Below are 15,267 nucleotides of genomic sequence, written 5' to 3'. Positions count from 1 at the left end.
CTTCTTTGAGGGTTCTTTATCGACTGGATTGACAAACAAACGTGCGAATCTCATCGGAATTAGCGCTTGGCGCTCCTCTACTAATGTTATTAATTGATGTCTCGTGGAAGAGTTAATTAAGAAAAATAAATAAATAAATAAATTGCGATTCTGCGTGATTCGAACGTTAAAAAAAACATGAAATTTTTAACGAAATTCTTACTTTTATATCTTTAAAAGTCATAAAATCTTACTTTAAAGCCAACGTAGAGAAAAAAATTCAAAAATTTAGTCTTAAATTATTCTACTTAAACAATTATTTCTCGGTTTAAATTTAGTTAAAAATGTAAACTTTAATTAACAATAAGTTAAATTTAATTATATTTAACTAAATATGAGCGAAATATAACCGAATTTATTTAAAGCTTGTTAATAATAGAATTGATAATACGAGGCTGCAATTTTTAATCACATTTTTTAAATTTTACTTAGAAAATATAAGTTTGATTTATAATTTTTTAAATAAAATTTCATTTAGAAAGGTTAAAAATCACGGTTAAATTATTCAGATTTAATTAGCTCCAATAACACATCCCATCTCTTCTGATGCTTGTAAATGCTAGCCAGTAATTCGTCTGGAGTGGGATAAGGGGTCCTGCACATGAATAATAATTAATAATTTAAATGTATTGTTAAATAAAAATTATATATTGCATAAGTATAAAATTCTAAAAATTAAATTTTTTGTGATTATTTTGAGGAAAAAAGACCTACAAACCTAGATGCTATCCGCATATTGGAGTAGATTGTTTGTACGCGAGATTGCGACACGTGGGCGATGTGCCAAAGGGATGCTTCCCGAGGACTTTGTTATGGGAAATTATCCCCTACTCAAGTATTACAAACGTGGCCAACCGTTGGCGAGGTGGGAACCCACGACCAATACTCAGTGGTGTTATCCACTCATTGTTAACAATCCGAGTGGATAACACCACTCGGGTTGTTTTAACGAATTATATGAAATTAAGAGAAAAGCGCTCACCCAAAAACTCTTCTCCAACAACGTACAAAGATATTAGGACGAACATTTTTCCAAATTTCTCCGTCCATTTTCTGTTTGCAGCCACAAAACCATCCAAAAATGTTATTTTTAGGAGCCAAAAAGTTTCCTTCCAAATATTTCGGGAGATCCCGAACGAATTTCTCGGGACGTAAATGTTTATAATCAATCGTTTCTCTAGGATCCAATTTCAACTCGAACGAATGCAAATATAAAGAATCTAACAGATCGTCATCTATTTCAGTTTTTATCCTTAAAGGATCGAAAGGTTGCATCAATGAATATCCGGCATCATCTTCCGATTTTGAAGAATGGTCGTCATTCGAATTCTCATCATCCTGTTGCAGTTTGGGTTTAACGAATTTTTCTGTTTGAGTTGCTTTGTCCATAGCAGATTATTCACTTAGGCCCATGTAAAACAAATTTAGATACTTTAAAAGCTTTCGTAATAGTAATTGTTGCAATTGTCGGTAACAATTAGCAACAATCCTTTCGCAGACATTCACTATGTTCCATTATTAAAAGGTATGGATACATATCTGGATTTCTATTGGTTGCACAAGGGCCGTTTTAAGCACGTTTGATATCTTTGATCAAATTTCTTCATATGTATTATACAGATACAGAACAAATTTTAGTTATGAACAGCGAGATGAGGGTCTAAGAATGCCACTGTTATGACTGGGGCTGGCTTGCACATAAGATAAATCTAGAACTTAGGGCCTGGTGTTGAATCTTAGAGCCATGTCCGAGTCCAGCCCTGGATGTAACTGGGCAGACCATGCATTAATGTGGCCCAATAGCTATGAAAATTTGCAACGGTAGCAAAAATATGACTGGAATAATTAATACAATTTTATAACCAAAATCTATGAGGGATAAGAAAAAGCCAATCAAATACACTTTTTAATTTATAAATAAAATTTTAATATTAAAATACAATTCTTTCCAAAAAATTCTTTAACTCTATCATAAACATATTACAAAAGTTTAATTTTTTATTTCTTTTAAGAACAACTTTAAAATTTTAATGTAATTAATGTCATACATCATTAATCGACAGTATCTTCTTCTGGTGCACACTGAAAATAAATAATAACTAGTTGAGATTATAAAATAAACTCAATTAATATATAAATAGTAATAATATTTTAAAAAAAATAAAAATGTGTTGCCTATTTTTGACTGAAATTTCTTCAGAAATGGTCAAATACAGCAACACAACACACCAGTGATCTGCCAAGTAGGATACTTTCCAGGAAGACTTTCTATAAATCTCAGTTTCTACAGGTTAGACAAAAAAAACCCAGAAAACTCCCTGTCAGTGGAATGCAAAACCCACAAATGTTCAGTGATTTTAACCATCAGACACTGGTGGGCATCTTCATAAATACATAATAGTCTTAATTTATGTAAAATTTGTTTCTGGAGTGTCAAATAAACGAAAATTTACATAAATTAAGACCAATTACTCTGCCAAAATGTTCATAAAATCTATTTATGCATTCACAAAATATTCCTTAGTCACTAATATAACCATTTTTCAGATTATTTTACAAAAAATATTCAGTTGAAAGTTAACTATATATAGGCAGTCTTTGAATTTTGGACTACTCACTTTATGTATTTAATAAACAGCAGTCTTAAAGATTTTATTTTTTGTTAGTAAAACCAGCATTAATTTACAGGGTTTGGAATGACTAATGGCTTCGGGAAAAAATCCCTATTTCCTTCCCCTCTTGATGGCCTCGGGTAGCAACAAAATCATTTGTGAAAATAAATTTTTATTCTATTACCCGTTTAATCTATGGTTTTATTATTCTAAAAGTGTAAAGCTGTAAACTCTATCCTTATAATTTAAGATCTTAAACTGTAGCTTCTTTAATCGATATTTTAATTCGGTCTGAACTTTTTATCTACATATATTGTAGATAGTCAAAATGTTTTGTAGTATTAAAAACATGTAAAAAACAAACACAATAAGTTATAAATATATAATAAAAACTTACAAAATATTCTACAAAGCAAGTTTGACCATCTTCGACCTTTATCATGTACTGAAGACATAAAAATCCTCGGTCGTCATTTCTTATGGATATTTTAGCAGACTGTATCAAAGCTTTGAATGATGGTTTTAACAGTGAGATTTTATATCTAATTAAAGATAATTTAAACTAATTTTTCAGTTTTATTAAATATTATATAATACTCAATAATAAATTAACTTATTAAATATAAAATAAAATAAAATTATTCAACATTATTCAAAACTAAGATAATTTAGGATAATCCAAATCCACTTTGCGATATGTCTTGTTAGTGATATATATATGATATCCGTAACACGTGTAAGACGCTCGTACTGTGTATTTGCTACAGTAAATTTATTAATATTTCTTCTCTTTTCAATGGAGTGGATGACCATCTGTCTTAACAGATAACATAAATGATGTGAGAGCAAGCTTATTCCATTCTCCTCAAAAAGACCATGAAAACTTTCATCATAAGTAGGTTTATCAAATGGAAGCATTCCAAGCTGTGAAAAAATCAAAGGTTTATATCTATATTGTAAACAGGTTATCCATGACCTACAGATGAAATCAAGTACATGGAGTATTGCATTGGTTTCAATCCTTCATAAACAACATTTTAGACAGTTTTTTTCCGACGACGAAGCTTGGATCCACGTGAATGGTTATGTAAATAGCCAAATTTAGACTATTAAAACTTCTAACATTGTCTGAGAAATCTATTAATATCAATGTGTGGTGTATTATATCTGATTAGCAATAATCACACCTTTCTTCACTAATATTTTGAATGGTATTGCATATAGAAATTGGGTAACTGACTGAATTTTTCAGTGATCACTGAAGTAACGGTTTGTGACCTTCAAGGTTACCAGAATATTTTCTATAGAGATATATTAAGGGAGAGGATATCAAAACCAATCCTCACACAACTGTGGAACTAAAGCCCAACATCGTTTCAGAACAATCAGCAAGGTTTCTGTTTCGATTTTGAAAGTCTCGAGGAACTTGATAGAAAAAGTATAAGGTTGTCAACAGTTTGAGCATGTCTTGTAAGATGAGACACTTTATAGAACTTGGATCACCCTGTTCAATGATATATAATAAAATATAGTCAAGTTTTCTTGGGAAGCTTGACTTGTCATTTCACTCTTTAGTTTTTAATAACTAAAAAAATAAACAGAAAAAAGCCAAGTCAAGATTCCTAAGAAAACACTGTGATAAGTACAAAAATAATAGCCAAAAATATGTAGTTATATAAGAATAAAATATAAATAAAAAGAACAAGAAGCTATAATAATAAATATCAAGCGAGTTAAGGAAATCCTAAATCAGATAATGGATGAAGATTTTTAAGATTCTCTTGGCTTCAGATTCTACTCAACAAATCACAGAACTTCAACATTCAGTCGTTTCAACTTTTAAAGTTGATAGAGATCTTAAAAATATTCATTCTCTATCTAATTTTGGACTTTTACTTTCTCGGCTGTTACGTATGCATAATAAGGGAAAGTAATGGAATCGTGTCAAATTTGACCCTCCGAGTTTTTTGCAAATCTCCATGTTTGAGACCCCAAACCCAAAAAAAAGGATAAAAAAAAATTCCATAGACGTGTGTGTTGGCATCTATTTTGCTCGGGACTGGGTGAAGATAAAAAAACAAAATTTGGCATGGTAACTTGTATATAAGGGGCATTTATGCTATTAAATTTTGGTTCCGAAAGGTGCAGAGATAGAAAGTGGTCATGTGATATATCTCATGAAAGGTCACTCTTAATGAAGATTTTAATTGTTGTTAGCATTTATAGTGTTTTATAAAACTCACATCTACCCTCAAAATTACGTCTTTTGTTATTTTATAATCAAAAATAAAAAAAGTTTTTATAATAAAATGTCATAAAAGCTGGGAAAGTTATGCAACTCATTGCTAGAATGTTTTTAACCATTCTTTTTAAAAGCCCAAAGTAATGTAACATTTAATTTTGAAAGATTTCATTATAATAATATATCAGTAAAAAAAAAATGCATATTTTCTTACCTATTTGTCTGTTCTTTTGAACAAGTGAAAGTTTCTATCATATCTGAATCTTTGGAAAAATCTAACTGTAAAATAAAATCTTTATTAGTGTTTATGCAATTCAAATCAATAAATAAATCTGTATCACATATAAAATACATCTAAAAATTTTTAATGCATTATAACAAATAAAATTTGAGATTACTTTTTTGTTACAAAGTCCTTTATAAAGAAAATCAGAGAATAGGGAAACATAATTTGAAAAATCTTAGAAAGGCTAAAATAAAAGTTAAGATAATTTATATCGAATGATGTATAATTTTTAAGAAATTTCTTTTGACTTTTCCAAATGGACAAAAAACTGTGAGAACCTGGAATTCGAAGAAAAAATTGTATGATATTGTCACACCTATTTGGATGACTGTTGTCCTTTGTTACCTGAGAACATCTTGATTTAGATTTTCTTGACGGCAAAAGCGATGCTTTCCCGTGACCTGTTGACCCCCCGACTGTTCTCTACAGTTTTAATATCAGAACTGATGGCCCAAGGAGTCAGTCATTGCTGAGTCAAGGTAGTCGTTGCCCATTCCTCCCTGATGCAACAAGTTGCCATCCAGTCCTATAATGCCAATTTGCCAATTTGTCAACTGATACTGTTAATTATGTGCTTCTGAAATGAATACACTATCAACTCTGACTCAGATCATTATCCAGAACTTATCTAAGGTGCCAACCTCCTTGTTTGTTCAACCTTCCTAAGGGACAGAATGAATCTTCTCCTGCATCAGGTCTACAAATGGATCCTTCAAACTACAGGTATTTATCTCCACGTGAATCTCGTGTGAACTCTCTCTCCTGCAATTACAAATGTCATACATATCCGTAAATTTAATGTCTTACTAAAATGAAAATCTGTATCATGTACTCTTTTGCTTTGTTATTAAACAGTTATTACTTGTTAACCTGGCATTCAAGTGATTCACTTCCAGCGTGCCTTCTCTCTGACCTCCTCCACGCGACTCGCCATCTCTCAGATCACCTCCATCTCGAATCCGATTGCCTGTGCACACGACCGCTCGCATGACCTCACAACAACAATCCTGAGATTAAAAAAAAACAGCCCTAGTTGCTGTGTGGTGTCATCTATCCTGACGTAGTCATTGCCGAAGCGATATCAACCCTTCGGTCAAGTGGTGCAGAAACCTAAGGTGCGCTTTGCGCATTGTCACAAGACGTTATTTTGATATTTCCATCTGGGTTGACATACCAGATTTTGTAACATAAATTAAAACTTACAAGAAAACTGGCCAATATATGATCCAAGAATAAAATTGTGGCCCTCATTCCATTAGGCCTCTTAGTGCTCTCAGAGAGAAAAGAGGTCTACTCCACAGAACTGCAATCATTTAGGCCCTCACTTCATAAACTGTTTATACATAAATAAAGCTATTTTTGTTTCACATTTAAGACAGATTGTGACAAAAATTTATACATTTAAAGCAGGTTTCAGCTTTACAGCTTTCAGTTTCAGAGTAAAAGAAATTATTTAAGATAATTTTCATAAAAACCAAATACAAAATGATTAATTCATGCAAGTGATATCAAGTTTTCCAAGTTAGCAGGTATCAATGCATTTGATCAATCAAAGCTCATTAGAAACAAAATTGTTTTGTTTACTATATTACAATTTCTATCCATAGAGATATGTTCATTATCATATGGGCAATAATCAGGTTAGTTTAGTGTGAATGTGGTGAACAAACTGTAACTGAAATCATACTTTTTTGTGGACAATACACATAATATAATTGAGATGGGTTGATGATAATAAGCACAGAGCCGAAACGGTTAGGAAAGTTGAAAGTCGGCACACAGGGTACGTCACGAGAAAGTACATTAAGAAGGGAGTTTTGGAAATTTCCCCCAGGGAGAGGGTTAAGGATTACAATGAAGAACTTGGCTTCTACTGTACTATTTTAGATTCGGTGTTTTGCGTTTTTGCAGAAAATTGAACATATTTTTAGACCATCTAAAAATTCTCTAATTAGCCTCCAAAGAGGGAGAACCTAATTCTTGCACCCGGTGAAAACGGGTAAGACTGGCTATAATCTAATAATCTTAATCTTCACTATTGTTACTTTTTGCCCAAGCAATGCCGGGCTCATCTGCTAGTTTATTAATAAAAATTCAAATTAATTTAATATCTTCAAATAAATGGTTTTTATTTTTAAATTGAGTGTACTTAAGAATTCACTTTGTTATTGATTGAATTAATGAATTGAGCAATGCTCACCTTATAATGAACATAAATGAGACATGGTGAGATTTTATAGATAATTAATTTCATTAAATAAAATATGTTTGTGGAAAAATGTCCTTAAATAAGAAAACTTTTGTTTATAAAAACTGGGAGAAAAATTAATCAATGACAGTAAAAAAAAAACAACAAAAACTTCTATCTAAATTAAAAGAGCTAGAAAATAAAAGTTTAATACTTTCATTTAAATTACAAATTAAATGTCAATTTGTCTTAGTACTTACATTTATAGTACCTAAATTGCTAACTGTAGAAAACCTAAGGCTTGGTGTATTGGGAGATATTGTAATTTCTAATACTTCACTGTTCAGATCCAAATCATTCCAAACTTCTTTAAGAACCTCAGACTGAAAAAATAAATATGTATTAAATACATTTGCAATTTATTGCTTTTGTGCCTTTATCATTTGATGCCAAAATGACAAAAAATGTCCTTTACAATAATTTATCTACAATAACAGTAATTTGCAATTATTTTTTATTTACATATAATACACATTTCAAAGCCCGATGAGTTAATATAATAAATTAAATTATTAATTTAGATAAGAGACGGCACCTAACGCTTACCTTTAGTACCATATCTATTTATATTAATTATTTGATTATAGCCATATTATAGCCCGAACATTTAGGCAATCATTGGATTATTATTATTTATTTATCTCTTGTATGCAATATTGTGTTTTCTATCAAAATCAATTAAAAACTTACACTGAACATCCCATTGATAATTGATGGATATCTTATATAATGTAATTAATTGATATCATTACAGACAGTGCTTTATAAGATGAATGTGAAAAGTGGATGATTCTGGATTAAACACAAAAATTACTACATGATTTGTGGGCCAATGATGGAATTAGGCAAAAATGATAAATCAATCTAAATGACAGTTTAGAATTATTTATTTAAACAAAAACTTATATCTATCATATATACATTAAATAAAGTGTCATAAACTATAACAAAACAATTAGGTCCAACAATCAAATATGCGAGGATATCTAATTCTATCCCACTAAGTCTATCCTGATGAGAGAATTTACATATCTGAGTTAAATATAATACTTCATTTTGGTTCCTTATATTCTTCTGAATCATTAGAGAAACTGACTGCAGTTTCCTGCATTTGGTAGGAAACTCTTTCAGTTTAGACACAAATTTTCTTGAGAGTTTGGTTTCCAGTTCCAGCATTGGGCATTTCTGTTTGAGCTATTTATAGGATTTCATCCGTCTAATAATTAGGGACGATTTGAGTCACCTGAGAAGAGAAGCAACGAGTAACTTCCTTGTTGAGTTGATATCAAAGTCAACATCTCTCCTCGGGAACTTCCTTCTAAATCGAAAAAAAAAAGTCCTTCTGTGACTCACAACTATAAAAAAATGGTTTTTGTTTGTGAAATTTTTAAATTTTCAATTTAAGCATAAAGGCCTCAGATTATCACATAATTTTGAAACTCTGTAAAAAGTCGTATAAACATTAGTAGATTATTATTAGGACATCATGCAATAGAACTGAGGCAGAGCTGGAAAGAAAGAGGCAATCCTTGAATGTGTTAACATGGAGAGGCGATCCAAGAACAAAGTAATTGCCATTGATTGCTTTGTTCTTGATTCACCTCTCCATGGCAAAGTTTTATCAAAATTGGCCCATTAAATTTTGAGAATAAACTCCATTCTGTAAATCACAGAGAAGAGGTTTTGCTAATCTGCCTCAATTAGACTATAGTTCATTAGTTGCATGGCAAAAGATAATTATATGTATAATTATATTGTGTCATATATATATTAATATATATTGAGGCTAACTGGCATATGACTGATAAAGAATGTGTTTTAGACACAATGCCCTTTGAAGTAACTGAAAAGAAACAACAACCTCTAAACAACAGTGTTGGTTACAACTTCAAAAAGGCAAACTAGGAGCTATTCATGACTTCATTTCTGTGTAGCTGCTGTCTATTGATAGAGAACTAAAGTGTGACCTAAGAGAATCAAAGGATTTGCTTAAACCTCCTTACAAATAGTACTACTAACCTCAGCAAATGAGGCAATAACTATAAAAGTATCTGGCGTAAACAGCATACTTGAACAGTCAGTATCACATCCTCATTACTGTACCTTGTCTTCAATCTGAAACAGATTGCTGACAGTTTACAGCCTTCTTTGGTCAAGATTTGATTATTAAGTACTGTTTGACACCAATGTGCAACTTTGTTTCACTCATCTTGTCCACTACTAGCTAAGTGGGGCAAATTACATTGGACAGTCCTCCTAATATTACTTTTTTAATTGCAATGTACTGCTAAATAAACATCACTAAACCCGATATACTTTAAAGCTAAACACCAACCAAAGCCAAATATTATCGGGCAAGAAATGGCTAATTATTTAAAATTATTTAATTTAAATTATTATTAAATTTATCAAAAGATGGCACCTAATGCCTAACTCTAGTGCCAAATTGTCTTATAAGTTATTAACATTATAGCCGTTTCTATCCCAATAACATTCGGTTTTGGTTGGCATTTAGCAATGTACTGCATTGTTAAACTATGAACAAATTGTAATTCATACATGCCCAAGCCCCATATTCAGACATCAAAATTACTGTTAAAATGTCAAAAAAAACTACATTTTACCAACTTATTTATATATTTTCTCATTGTTTACAATAAATGTTATCTTTATAATATAAAATTAAAACTTACTTTCATTATAACTTTGCTTATTATATTTGTGGTAGAGAAATCAAAATTAAGTAAATTTTCTGGTTCTTGAGTATGAATATGACAATCTGTCAAAACTCCTTCTTCTTCTAATCTAATTACAAAAAAATGATATTATTAATGCTTACTTTTTATTTTTCTATAGATCTAAATATCATCTTCGGCTAGTGAACCATGTACAATATTTAGAGATGAAGAGAGTTCACAGGGTAATACATGGCTTGACAATATATTTATACACATTTATCTAAAAAGACAATCATCCTTTAAATGTAAAAAAAAAAACATTTTCATTCATACAATTACAGACTCAATAGTAAAAACACATTAAAACATCAGGTAATTATATAAATCATCTAAAAAATATACAAAATGTCTTTAAAATTTGGAGTCTTCAAATGTACAATTCCATTTTCAGGAACTAACGAGTAGTTTATACTAATAAGGAATATTTTGTAATTTTTTTCTATAATTTTTAATATGTAAATGATAAAATGTCCCTCCACGATTGGAATTATTATGAATTTATTTATCATTCCGCAGTTTTATGCAAAAATCTTAAAAGGCCATCTTTTAAGATTTTTTTAATGAAAATATCTGAATAGAAAAATTATTTTTCTATTTCAAAATTAATAGTTATATTGTTGTGAGAAAGATACACAAAGAATTTGTTACATTAATAAAGTAATCTATGCCAATAACAGTTCAAGAAATTAAATTTAAAATGTCAGATTTTTGGTAAGTAAATATTGAACTGTTTCTTTATGACAATGATATTAGCTTTACCTTTACTTTTAGACGTATTATGCACATGTATGGATAACAATTGTTATGAAATTGAAATTAAATGAAGATTAGAGCATGTGGTTTAAGGCAGGATGTCTTCATGGTAGACTATCTCATCACAAAACTGTGAAATTTTCATTTTTTTTGAAGAACAAAGACTGTTTTGGAGATAATATTGTAAAGGTGTGTTCATAATCTGTTTGTGATGCAAACGTCCTTTATGCTTTAGTCATTTTTATATTAAAAATCACTGTTATAACAACTTTGTCAAATAAAAACAATAAATAAAGCATCATTAGCAGTTAATTTTTTGAAAAATCATCTTTTGGTTAATACTTATTGTGACTAAATTTTCATTTTAATCAGTGAGCGCATTTTGGATATCTTCTTTGTAAGATAAAAAAAAATCAGTAATTTCCATGTTTTTAAAAGCATAATCATGCCAATTTTTCATAAGAATTGTATTAATAACAGATGAATTATCTCACTGTTAAATATAACTTATTGCAGTTTCAAGCACTTTCCCTCATCATCAAAAGTGTGTGTTTATTAGACTGGATTGTTTGTGATGATCATGTAGAGTGGACTATTAGGTGCCAAATCTTTAAGTTTTTGCAAGGACACTCGAAGACCGTAGTTTATCAGGCAGAGCTACAAAATGCAGACTACCCGGAGGACAATTTGTGCCTGGAACATCACATCTGTTCAGTTAAACTGCCATGTGACTGCCATTTAACTGAACAGATTATGACTGAAGAACACATTTTGTAACTAAAGAATAAATTTAAGAACAGACAATAATATTATTAATGAGTAATAATTAACTTTATTTTATAGTTAAGAATAAATGATTCAAAATAAATTATACACCCACGCTAGAATGAGTGAAGATCCATAACCACCATAGCACATCTTCAGAGCCGTTGTGATACCAGGAATATTACTATTTCCAAATATATTCAAACATTCCTATCATAATTAATTAAAGTTAATTTTAGTTTAGATTTATGTAAATAATTACAGAAAATTTTTATTACCTACAGTTGTAACATATATAGGGTAATTATATATAATAAAAATATAAATACTGTTACTTTTTTAATGTAATAACTTGCTTTTACTTACCAAGAGGACATTGAGATTAATTTTAAATGTGACATTTTCTTGTCGAACATTATATTCCTGAAACAGAATTGCTTGTATATAAGCATTAGCCTGAACACATTTTGATTCTTCTACTGTAACTTTTAAGCCATTTTCACTAGCACAGATAGTTGCTGTCTAAATTTAAAAAATTATTATTAATGAATGATTGAAAAGTATATATTTATATACTATTAATTTTCATTAATTTGTTAATGATTTTCTAGGATTTTGATTTTATATTTACATATCACCATTAATAGAAATATATAGCCTAACACTTTTTTGGTTTCATACACATAGAACTTTAGTTCTTGATTTGACATGAATATATTTATACTGAAATATGAGAAAGTGGACTTACATCTTTGAAGTGAATTGCTTTTAATAATTGAGAAATATTTCGAGCATTATCCACGCTGCAAACCAAAGCATAATCCGCATTATCTTGAGATGCAAAATCGGTCTGAGACATTTTAAATTTTTTCTTCCAAAGTAAAAATGAACTTCCAAGATTTGTTTACATATTTTACACTACAAACACCACGTGTCTAAAACGGCGCTTGTTTAGCGCCATCTGGCAAAATTTCAAATATTTTCGATTTGAAAAAAAAAATTAAATTATTTCAATTTCTATCTGAAGCTATCGGATTTTCATATTACTTCAAAACTATATTTTTAAAAAATATGTTTTTGTTTTTCATTTTCTTTTACTTTTAAAAAGTTATCGAGTAACGAAATGAAGATTTCTTTTCAGAACTTATCACATTGGTAATAGGAAATGCCCAGCAATCTGTCGTTGCTAATAATGAGTAAAATCTTTATTAAGTCCGATCCAACTCGAGATATGATATATGACCCACTTGTAGCTCTCCACTTCGACCTTTAACCACAAAAATTGATGGCCGGATGGCCGAGCAGTCAAAGTGGCAGCCTATTGCTCTGGGGAACCCGGGTTCGAATCCGAACGGGTTGATAAATTCCCAGGAATTTTTCGGGGGGGGGGGTTCGTCCGGATATGTCGGGCCCCGTCCTTCATCACCATGCCGTTCCATCATGGCCGAACTCATAATGGACTTGCTAAAAAAGAGGGTCTCTTAGTGCCCACAGGACGGAAAGAGTTAAGACAACTGTAGTGTGCGTATATCCAGTGTACCAGAACCCCTTTTGCCGCCACTCGAAAACATCGAGTGACGTTTCCACTTCTCAGGACGAGAACCTAGGGATTGGATTTCGGGAAGCAGTGTTGGTGTTATGTGACGGTATCATTTATGGTAACGAAGCGTGATATGTAAATGATTGGATGCGACGAACAAACTAGATAATGATTCAATTGTGAATGTTACGGCGAGGGGTGTTTGTAAGGATGTGTTGTAATAAAATTGACGAAATCGTGTTTTTTCGCTCTTAGGAGCGTGGACCAAATACTTCGATGTCTTTCTATTCTTTCGCTACTCCTCCGCAAACACCAGCGTTACGTCATCGGTCTTTTTTCTTAGGTCGTCGTCTACCTTGTCCATGCATTTCTTTCCTTTTTTAAAATTCGTGCCGATTGATGGATTAATACCTACCTGGCTCTGGGGACAACCTATTGTATTCCATACTGGGTCAGATGGAGCGTGTAATTTGTGGTATATCTGGCGCTAAGTATCCTGTAATAATAAATAACGTAACTATATTAAGAATCCTTGGATTCGAGCTCCCGGGCACTCGAAACCTGACGGCTCTACGGCATTCTAAACAATAAACTGCGAAATAAACAGTCTTAAAATGTGACAATCGTCTTCATTGTTTCTGTAATAATAGCATCAAAACAATTATTAAATTTTCAAGTCAACTGTATGAATTATTAATTTTGCTTTTCATTTAAAAATTACTGTATTTCTATTTAGTATTTGAATAGATGAATATTAGTTTGTCTTTATACAGTTTGAAATACCTGTCGGTAGCTTTATCTTATTCCATTAATAATCTGGTAGAATCTTGAAATTTGAATTCTGCTTTGAAAGATTTCTTAATTGATATTTACTTCATTTCCTAAATAAAAGAATGGTTTAACTTTGTTTGAAGTTCTAATCATTTAATTTAATATTAATCCTGTTATTGCTGGTTCTAGAATTTTTCCTTGATCCCGTCCCCAATCACAAACCTGCGCCATTGTGGTATGGTCTAATCCATAATAATAATTATTAAAATATTCCGTTGGTGTCCACAGAACGAAAGAGTCAAAAATGAAAAACAAAATTGAAGGCCGTAAAAATGATTTATGAGGAATTCTTTTCTTTGTATTTTACAAGTACTATGAAAATAACGAGGTACTTGACAATGAGATAAAATTGTACTGTATTATTTGTAAATTGGTTTTTTAAGTTCAGAACATGCACTAATAGATATAAATAGATTTTTTTACGTATAATTCAGCACCTAACTTATTCGTGGCTGACTGAGAAATAGTGAAGAAGTCAATTTACATACCGCCACAAGTATAGAACCGCCATCTTTCTCGCAAGTTTGAAGTGTAAAAGTATTTTTTTCCCCTTCGTCGCTCGTTGTACCCATTTAACACACCTTAATAAAGGACAAATTGTAGCTTCGAGAAGCACTGATTTAAGTCAGCAGGCAGTAGCAAACACCATCAAACGTTCATAAAAGGTCGTTCAGCGTTATTTGTCAAATCCTGCAAATTATAGACCAAAGCGTAGAAGTGGATGTCCTTCAAAGCTTACCCTACAAGACCGCAGATGAATTATTAATGCAGCTTCTAATTCCATAGCGTCCACGCGTAAAATTTGGGACGATTTGGGTATTTGAGTACATTACGACACCGTTCGAAGGGTTTTACATGGCAACAACAACATTGTTTGATCTCGAATGAGAAGTGCCCTGCTCTTAAGTTTGAGCACAAAGCTGCCCAACTCAATTTTGCTAGTATAAACATGGCCACTTGTTTCGTTTAGACCTATTGTGCTAGCACAATAAATAACAACCTTTTTGTCGTATAGATAATCTTTTTGGGCGAAAAAAATTGTCACTGCTTGGAACTCCCTTCAGGCATCGATCATAAAAAAAACCTTGTTGATAGCGTGTCAAATTGCATTTTCAATGTTATCAGTAAAGGAGGTGTGCAAGTAAATTACTAAGTTAAGCTACTTTGTAGTATATAATTCTTTTTACATTCGTTTACTAGACGATTCTATACT

At 31.2% G+C, this 15,267-nt stretch overlaps 1 protein-coding gene across 1 annotated transcript; it reads right to left on the bottom strand.

Moving 5' to 3' along the window:
• Window positions 1-1,968: 1,968 nt before the first annotated feature.
• Window positions 1,969-12,597, bottom strand: Rad1 (Radiation insensitive 1). Its single transcript, XM_067269858.1, has 8 exons — window positions 12,432-12,597; window positions 12,050-12,205; window positions 11,799-11,893; window positions 10,121-10,232; window positions 7,628-7,750; window positions 5,108-5,172; window positions 3,049-3,193; window positions 1,969-2,121 (listed from the first exon to the last, which is right to left on the bottom strand). The coding sequence occupies exons 1-8, from the start codon at window positions 12,540-12,542 to the stop codon at window positions 2,092-2,094; spliced, it is 837 nt and encodes a 278-aa protein (XP_067125959.1). The 5' UTR covers window positions 12,543-12,597; the 3' UTR covers window positions 1,969-2,091.
• Between the last annotated feature and the right edge of the window lie 2,670 nt (window positions 12,598-15,267).

Source organism: Centruroides vittatus, unplaced genomic scaffold (genome assembly GCF_030686945.1).
Source record: "Centruroides vittatus isolate TY-2023 unplaced genomic scaffold, ASM3068694v2 contig_358, whole genome shotgun sequence".
NCBI classification, from domain to species: Eukaryota; Metazoa; Arthropoda; class Arachnida; order Scorpiones; family Buthidae; genus Centruroides; species Centruroides vittatus.
The sequence above is the reverse complement of the archived record's forward strand: the minus strand, read 5'-3'. Positions and strand labels throughout refer to the sequence as shown.